This window comes from Gekko japonicus, unplaced genomic scaffold (genome assembly GCF_001447785.1).
Source record: "Gekko japonicus isolate JY-2015 unplaced genomic scaffold, Gekko_japonicus_V1.1 scaffold2941, whole genome shotgun sequence".
Classification (NCBI taxonomy): domain Eukaryota; kingdom Metazoa; phylum Chordata; class Lepidosauria; order Squamata; family Gekkonidae; genus Gekko; species Gekko japonicus.
Genome location: NW_015170365.1, coordinates 118162 through 127457, shown reverse-complemented (window position 1 = coordinate 127457; position 9296 = coordinate 118162). Strand labels below are relative to the sequence as shown.

Genomic DNA, 9296 nt, shown 5'->3' with positions numbered 1-9296 from the left:
TGCCGACCTTTAAAAAAAATGGCGGGCGAAAATCGGAAGCCTCAGGCTTCCGAACGGAAGTTGTTTCTCAACGGTGGAGAGCGATCAGACGGCAGGTACAGCGATTACAACCGTTGTACTCAGGATACCATCACTTGGGGACCTAGTGGCAGAGTACAACGGTTTAAAGGGCTTTGCAACGGTTAGGGACGGAAGGCAGATGTTCTACGTGTGAATGCCGGTAAGTACACCGATTGCAACCGGCACCTATACCATTGCAAACGCCGCATCTGAATGCACCCTTTCGGTGAAGAAGTACTTCCTTTTATCCATTCTAACCTGACTGCTCAGCAATTTCATGGAGTGCCCACGAGTTCTTGTATTGTGAGAAAGGGAGAAAAGGACTTCTTTCTCTACCTGCTCTATCCCGTGCCTACTATTCTTCTTCCCAAAGAGACTGAATAACTAGACAAGCCCAAAGTATGCATTTAAGAGACGTGTCCTGAAAGTCCCAGTGCCAAGAACTAGACACTTTACTTAGTCCTTTACTAAAACATCATTAGCATTTAAGAGACGTGTCCTGAAAGTCCCAATGCCAAGAACTAGACACTTTACTTACTCTGGTGTGTCCAGTATATCCTAAACATAATTTTCTGGTTGAACAAGTCACAACTTGAGGTTCACGGAAAGAACAGGTATAAGATTTTGGGCCATATGCCATTCCTTTGGCAAACAAGGATGATCTAGTTCCTTATTCCATTCATTTCTGAGACTTTGCATATTGTGTTTATTAATGGCCATAAAAAATTTATAAACAGGTGGTTCTGAGGCAGCCGGCAAAGAAAGCAGACTTTGTGTCCATGAATGTGTCATTCCTGCACGTGCATGAGATGCGTTCAATCCTCAGCCAGGTGCTGAATTTGGGAGAGGCCATCAAAACTAAACACACGCTTATACGAGAGTGTCGATCACCACATTGTTTTGGCCTTGCCAGCTCTCTTTCCCAAGCTCTGACGACAGGCAAACCAGCCATTTGTTTGTGCATTACTCCAGAATGGGGATAGTTTCTCCAGGAACAGGGACCAGGACACAGGGTTGGTCACTGGTAACGAGGGACAGTTAGAATATCTAGAATTCCCAGAATGGCAAAAAAATTCAAAAGGGAGCTGACGTAGAACTTGGTGCCACTTCTAACATGTTTGTTTTCATTTCCTTGTTTTCCAGACACAGCAAGGAGCCCCTGCAACGGACACAAATCTTGAAAGAACCAAAGAAAAAGTACAAGAGAACTCCACTCCAGAAATGGACCCAGACGCCAGCAGTGGGATTTGTCATGTCTCACAGAACGTGGACCCCAAATACGAAGAGCGGAATGGAGACAGAGCGGTCACACTGAGAGAACAGGAGACGGAAGTCACAGGTGACGAGTATCTTGACTTTGGCAACTATCGTCAGGAGACAGGAAACCAGCAGAAAACAATCAATTCCTCAGAAGGCGGACTTAAATCGACAACAAAGGCCATAAACGGAAGAAGAGACCTCTGGACGCCATCCGTGGACAGAGAATCCAAGTTGGAGGTGGTGAAGACAGGACCGCTGTACGACATTCGGGCTTATAAAGGGGAGAAGAAGCCTTCCCGACTTTACGAGGAGGACGAGGGAGAGGTGTATTATGAACTGCCTCCCGAGAACCTCTCGCCCGAGAAAGCCAAAGAGCTGGAAGAAGAAAGGCAGGAGATTATCAAAAGTCAAGCAATGAAGAAGAGCACCACAATAGCAGAAAAGGTGACCTCCGTGGACGAGCGGGGACCTCCAAGCCCGGCCTTGCCCAGTGGAGAAAAGGCCGAGACCAAAAGAAGCGATTCCGTGGGTTTTGCAGTGTGTTTTGACAAACCTCCCCCAGGATGGGTGAAGACAGTGATTGACCCCGAAAACATAGATACGGAGCAGATCAATTTCGCTGCAGCCCGGCAGCAGTTCCTGGCCCTGGAGAAGAGTAATCCAAACTTGCTCTTGGGACCAAGGAAGCAGGTTATGTCTCCGAGGCTGCTGGCGGCCCCAAAAATTTATGAAAGAGAGCGTCAGGGCCACCCTGCCGTCCTGAAGGACGATGGAGATCCTGATGGGTCTAACCAGAGAGAATCGGGCCTTTCTAGTGAGAAGGCCGCTTTAGGTATTCCCCAAAGGAGAAGACCTGGTTCTGAGGAAAGAGCTGCAATCTATCAAGACTTTTCTGGAGAAAATCTGGATTTGGGGGAAACAGGCGGTGATTTAAGGACTGAGGTTCATAATGGAAGACTACCCCGTATGAAATCTGGGAACGCTCCGGAATTGGCCGGGGACCAAGATCCTGCCAAAGAGCTGGAGGCCAGGGACGAGACCCCCATTGAACGGGAAATCCGCCTGTCCATGGAGAGGGAAGAGAACCTTTGGCGGGAGAGAGGGATTCCGAAAGGGAACAGCAGGGACGAGCTGGTCGAGATCCGATCCAAGCCTCTCCTCTCGTCCCCCCTCTCTGCCTCGACATCCTCCAGGAAAAAGAAGGATCACGCTCGCGTTTCCTTTTATGTCCAGAGGGAGATAGAGCAGGAAACCAAACGTGAGGAGGTCCTCCAAAAGGAAGGGAGGCTGCCCGGAGCGTATGACAAGGGGATGCCGCAAGAGCTCGGGGAACGCAGGAAAGTCTTTGAGCAAGAGGGGACCCAGCTGCCTTCTGCACACAAACCGGAGAACCTGGGAGAGGTGCAGAAGTCCGCTCCAGAGTCCTTTGCCCATCCCCACATAGCCAATGACAGGGAAAGGATTGTTCGCCAGGACATGAACCAAAGCTCTGCGGCCGCCCAGTCATGTTCTGCGTTGCGCACCAGGCTGGGGGAGGAACCCAGTCAAAGCAGGCGGGGAGATACTCCTGGGCCCAAACTCTCAAGCATGAAGGAGACCGCAGGCCCAGATGCGCAACTGGTGCTGCAGAAGGAACATTTTGGGGTTCTGATGCGGAGGACTTCCCCGGATGACCCACGTGCCAGGAGAACGGAACGGAGGCCCCAGTGGGCAGCTCCACGGGAAGAGCTGTATACTCTGAAGATGGGGAAGCCCCGAATGTCACTCTTGATTGACCAGGAGATCCAGGAAGCTCTGCAAAGAGAAGGGGAGCTGCAGGAGCAACGGAGGAAAGGGAGGCTGGACGGGAGCGGAGGTGTGGAGGAGGGCAAGGAGAAGAGCTTCTGCTCTTGCCTACAGTCTCCGAGCTCAGGTAAGAGGCTGTGCCAGTGGCTGGAACAAGGAGCGAAAGGCGAAGGTTCCAAAGCTGGAAGTTTAATTTGTTTTAATGGGGGGGGGGTTTTTTCCTCTGAATATGGTTGCCAACCTCCAGGTGGGGGGGTGGAGATCTTCTGGACTCTCTGTCGATCCCCAAACTGTATAAATCACTCGTTTTAGTTATTACTTATTTATATAAAACATTTGTTCCGCTTACCCTGGAGGAAGTGGCTACCTTGGAAGGTGGGCTGCGTGGCATTATGCCCAACAGAGGTCCCTCCCGTCCTCAAACCACACTCAGCCAGGTGCCACCCTTAAATCTCCAGGTATTTCCGGACCCAAAGTTGGCAACCCTATCGCCTCTGAATGCTGTCACAGATGGGGAAGGGGCAGGAATTAATTTCCAGAAAGAGGTGGCTAGGCATGGGATCCCTGACGCCTGCCTTGCTCCTTAAGTCTAAGAGAAGGAAAGCTGCAGGGTGGAGTACTCTGTACATGTTCAGAGGCTACCATCGGTTGCCTGGTAGCACATCACACACTTACGATGTTCCGTTTTGCTTACAAGTCAAGAAGAGGGCGCTCACTCGGGTTCCTGCTGTCCGGCTCTCGCAGCAGAGACAGGCATGTTTCAAATCATGGCATCAATCGATTAGCAAAGCGATACAAGGACGGGGGCAACTGGTGTCAGGACAAGGGAGCTCAGGCAGTCTACAGTTCTAACCAACCGGCAGAAATAACTGAGCAGGGACTCCACCCTATGAACCTAAACCAATGCACACAGATATCGGAAGGAGGGAAACTGACTGTTCCATTGTACCGTGTACAATATCCACAATACCTCTTTTCTGCCAGGAAGGGGTTTCACCAAAATTTGAGGAATGCTACCCGGCCAGCCACCAAAATTTGAGGAATGCTACCCGGCCAATATGGCGTGCAGGAGATTCCTCACACACCCACCCACCCACACACACCTCATTCCCCACTTGTACCTGCTGGATGACCTTGGGCAAGGCATAGTTCCGGGCACAGCTGTCCTTGAAAAAGAGCAGTTTCTGTCAAGAGCTCTCTCAGCCACACCTACCTCACAGGGTGTCTGTTGTGGGGAGGGGAAGGGAAAGGAGTTTGTAAGCCGCTCTGAGACTCCTTTGGGTGGTGAAGGGCGGGGTATACATCCAATCTCTTCTTCTTCTTCACTCTCAGCCCCGCCTACCTCACAGGGTGTCTGTTGTGGGGAGGGGAAGGAGTTTGTAAGCCGCTCTGAGACTCCTTTGGGTGGTGAAGGGCGGGGTATACATCCAATCTCCTCCTCTCTCTCTCTTCTTACACGTCTGATAGGGGGAGCAGGTGGATTTTTGAAAACAAAGAATGACGCACGTAAGGGCCTAGCTAGGCACGGGGGAGGGCTGGTGGGCGGGGTTGCCAGTCTCCTGGTGGAGCCTGGAGATCTCCTGGGATTTCAGTTACCTGCAGGCTACAAGGGATGAGTTTGCCTGGAGAAGACGGCTACTTTGGAAGGTGGACTCCGTGGCATTATACCCTGCTGAGGTCCCTCCCCAAGCCCCGCCCTCCCAAGGACCCACCCCCAAATCTCCAGGAATTTACCAACCCCACTGCGTGTTGTTTACCCACCTCCTCCCCATGGATCATCCCGGTTGGACCATGGCTGGGCAGACCCGGGTTCAACTCTCAGTCACGATGCTCACTGGGTAGTCGCTCCCTCATCATGAACCACCTACATTACTTTGAGCTCCTCAGAGAAACGGCAAGATGAAACAGTAATGGTCGAGTCCTTAGAGGTGATTTGAAAACAGCAAAGTACTGCGGAATGGTGTAGAGACCCGAGTTATGAACCGTGAGCTAGGAACCCGGTTCAAATCTTGCCTTTGCTAGGAGCTAAGTAGCTGTTTGCAAGCCCCAGTGCCACTTTGTCTGCGTGACAGGGATAATAAGGCTGTGCCACACCTCTTCTTAAACATGCACAAAATATATTTTTCTCGTTCAGCAGCTTCGGCCGTTGCCGACAGCTCCTTTGTGCCCGGTTCGCCCATCTTTGCTCCCGGTTCGCCCACAAGGCTTCCTGCCTTGCCTTCTCTGCCCACAGGAAGGTTCCCCTCGGAGTCAGACAGCAAGACTCCCCACAGTCTGAAGCAATCCCCGATGGAAGAGGAGAAGAAGAGGAGGCAGCGGGAAGAAGGGAAGGTAGGAGCTGCCCCTAAGTCATGGTCGTTATCCCCAGATGTTTGGCCCCAAATCCGTATTCACCCTCCAGGGTTGTACCGTGTTATTTATCTCAAATGCAGAATTTGAAAATCTTTCAAAGATCTGGGTCCTTTCCGCACTTGGATCTCATCCCTGGTTTTATCAGAGTTCAAGTCGCGACGCAATACCTTGCATTTATCCCTGGTTACAACAGCATCCGTTTATCCCGGGACAAGTGTGGAAACAAAAAAATACCCCACGATAATTACAGGGGTGAACTCGAGTGTAGTGTAGAATGTACAGGCAAGGTGGGATGTACATGTAGAATGTAGCATGCGCAGGCAAGGCGGGATATAAATCTAAAATAATAAACAAACAAACAAATAAATAAATGTAAAAATTCTCCGAGATAATTACAGGGGTGAACTCGCGTGTAGAGTAGAATGTAAGTTCAGGGACCAGGATTTAAGGATTTAAGGTCTAGTGCAGAAATGACCCTAGAGTTCCAAATTCAGATTCCTGAAGTTTTGGCTAGATGTCAAATGCATCAGCAACCGCCATGCCTTCCGGTTGAGGAGATATGAGCCCCATGGTTTTCAGTCTTTACAGAGTGGTGCCCACTCCCCATTTCCGAAATTCCAAATGTGCCCACAAGCACAGCAAGATTAGGGACCCCCGGTTTAAAGCATCCCATTCTGTTCCTTCTCTGGTTCCAGAATTTTGCTCTGTACTATATTCTCCTTAATCTTAACTAGGGGAATTAAAAAAACTGATTCCAGAATTGCGCATGCACATATTGATGCAGCTTGGGGGGGAGGTGTTGGAGGGGTTTTGTGTGTGCATCGATTTCAACAGACTTAGGAAGAGTGTTATGTTCCTTAGGATGGCATGGTAAGCAATGCTCCCTCTAAGCTGTGGAGCCTTGTGAGCAAAACTTCAACTTTGTGAGCTGCTGGAATTGAAGTTGTGAGCGAGCGATTTGGCTGCTGCATAAATCAGTTTGCTTTGGAGCCATCCTTCCTGAGCTAGGACAGAAATGTGTGAGCTGGAGGCTTAAAAACTGTGAGCTAGCTCACACTAACTCAGCTTAGAGGGAGCACTGATGATAAGTATGGGGGAGCAGGGGGGTTGCCCCTAGTGTGTATGTGCACTATTCCACATGCCACAGCTGCAGAGGTTCCCTTTGGAGAACATGTTATAGGGGCATTTCTAGTCAAAGAGTAAACACCCACTTTGACCGCAGGACAGGCAAAATGACAACAGAGCAGGCTGAAAAGTACCAGGAATGAGTAATAATAGGGGGTGGAGGGAGAGGGGCCCAGGCATCGGCACCTGGAATGGAATTGTCGTAAGTGCACAAGAATATACCTGATTTCCTTTGTGAAAGTTTGGAGGGTACACACCTCAGTCTTTCTCATAAGGTGTTACTTCCTTGGATGAAGTTGGACTGAAGTTCCACATTTCCAGTTTCCTCACTTGTGTGTTTTCTGTTCTGCGTTTGTTTTGCGCCCTCTAGCGGTCAAATTGATATTACATTGATTTACGTACGGCATAAAAAACTGGCAGGGAGATATGCTGGACATAAAGTGATGTGAGAAATCAACCACTAGAGAGTACAAAACATGTATGGGACGGAAACCCTTCCGAAGCAACAGGAACAAAAATGTGGGAAAGGCAGGGGTCGTTTCATAGAAAAAGAGCTAGGGGAACTCATTCGCATAACTCATTAGCATATGCCACACCCCCTGACATCACCGGAAGTGTGTCATAAGGCCACACATGGTCCCGGCCGCCGCCGCCGGCCTTGCAGCTCCACTGCCGAGCCCCATGAGGGGCCCGGCAGTGGACCTGCAAAGCCGGCGGGAGTGCAAGGAAGCCCTGCGAAGGCCCTCCCTGGCCCCAGGCAGGCAGGGGTGGGGAGAGGCAGGGAGGAAGCAACTTACCCTCCCTCTTCTCCTGCGTCCTTGTGGCTGAATGAGGGCCGGAAGCGGGGCGGCCGGAAGCGGGGGGCGGGGCTTCGTCATGTGCCCCGCCCCCGTACCTCACCCAGGGGAACTGCGATCCCCCGCGATTCCCCCCCGAAATGACCTCTGGGGAAAGGCTATTGTTTTGGGTTGCTGAAGGCTATTATTCTGCAGTCAGCTGCAAGCAGAATTGCAACTAGGGCTCCCCATGGTTCTTAAAATCCTATGGGTAAGATCCTACTACATGTCTACAAGGAAGCAAGTCGTCGTTGTGCCTAATTACAGTCATAGACTAGCAGCACTAGGAAGTAGGTCTCCCTTGGCAAAGGTCCAGTGAGTCTCTCTCGGCAACTCCTTTCCCCCCCTTTGTTTTCAGCCTATTTCACTTATGGTGGGCCAGTTCTCTTGGGACGCTCAAGAATCAATTATTAATTATCAGTTATCTGCTTTTGTTCCCTTGGGGATGTAAGAGGTTGGTTTGAGGTCTGCTTTGAGCTAAAACCACTGCTCATCATTTTATTATGATATACAGTAGCAGGATTACTAAATAACCATAACATTTTAAAAAAAAATGAGCAGTGGCTTTGGCTGCCTACAAAGTGACAGCCATACTAGAGCCCCAGTCACCCCCCTTCCCAAACAAGACCTCATTCAATTGGGGTTGATTGATGAATGTTGCAAGAAAACAGGAAGTGATTAATTAAACTGAGAGGAGGAATGCAAAGATTCAGTAACCTTGAGAAACCTTATTTGCACCTTGCCAGTCCAGTCTGCACAGGCTGGTGTTATGTTTTACATTAAAAGGAACAGCCACACCACAAATCAGATCTAAACAAAAGGTGCGAGGATATAAAGAAAAACACTGGAATGCAATGGTTTGCCAGAAATGGCTGTTTTCATACAGATGTTTAGCTGCTCCACCTTTGCTTCCTCTTTGAAGTGCTTTTTCCAGAGCTTCCTTCGTTTGTCTTGTTTTGGGGCTTTTTGTCACTTTGATGTGATCTTCCCAGACCTAGTTTGGTACAACCTTTTTGATAAAATCACAGCCAAACTGCTTTTGGATGATGTGTGAACAGGATGGTATGCATTTTTTAACAGGTCCTGCTCATACTGGTGCCATTCTTCTCCCTCAGCCCCCCTCCCCTGCTGCCATTCCCTCAAAACACACCAGAGAAATCCCCCCCCGGCTTTTAAAATTGTTCATTAACAAATCGCTACAGTAGATAAATAGGTACCACTTTGGTGGGAAGGGAACAGCGTTCCGTGCGCCTCGGCGTCTAGTCATGCTGGCCACATGACCACGGAAACGTCTTCGGACAGCGCTGGCTCTTCGGCTTTGAAACGGAGATGAGCACTGCAACCCTAGAGTCGGACTCAACCGGCTTTCGAGCAAGGGAACCTTTACCTTTACCTTTTTATAGTGCAATAAAGGTAATAAAATTTTATTGTAACAATATACTGGTTTCTGGCTTTTGGAAAAGTCATTGTGGTGTTATAAGGGGGAAAGTGCAGACTGCATATTTATTCATATCTTTGCAAGGAAAAGGGCTAGAAGCTTTCTAAAAAAAAGGAATGCTGGGAGTTAGTATATTGTTGCAATAGATCATTATAATGCTACTGCGCTATAGTGATCAATCAGTTACGGATTTTTTAAAAAAGGCCTCTGGTTAGAAGAGGGAATAACAGCAGTTGGGGGTGTTGAGGCAAGGCAAGAGCTGGAGAACCTGCTGTGTGGATGCCCCATTGCCCCTGCAAATGCCTGTCCGTAGGCTTCAACATCAGAAGAGACTTGTCTCTGGGCAGAAGCAGTTCAGGTCACCTGAATTCTTTGACCAAACTATGTGGAATGAATGTGGGAAGTTTTAAAGGGCAAGTGCAGGGCTAATTTTGGGCAGG

At 49.5% G+C, this 9296-nt stretch overlaps 1 protein-coding gene across 1 annotated transcript in view; it reads left to right on the top strand.

The window, feature by feature from the left end:
- MISP (mitotic spindle positioning) overlaps positions 1 to 9296 on the top strand; it is a 28283-nt gene that overhangs the window by 13737 nt on the left and 5250 nt on the right. The window contains exons 2-3 of the mRNA XM_015418229.1: positions 1204 to 3232; positions 5240 to 5436. Of these exons, the coding sequence (XP_015273715.1) occupies positions 1204 to 3232; positions 5240 to 5436 (2226 nt within the window). The remainder of the gene's footprint in view (positions 1 to 1203; positions 3233 to 5239; positions 5437 to 9296) is intronic.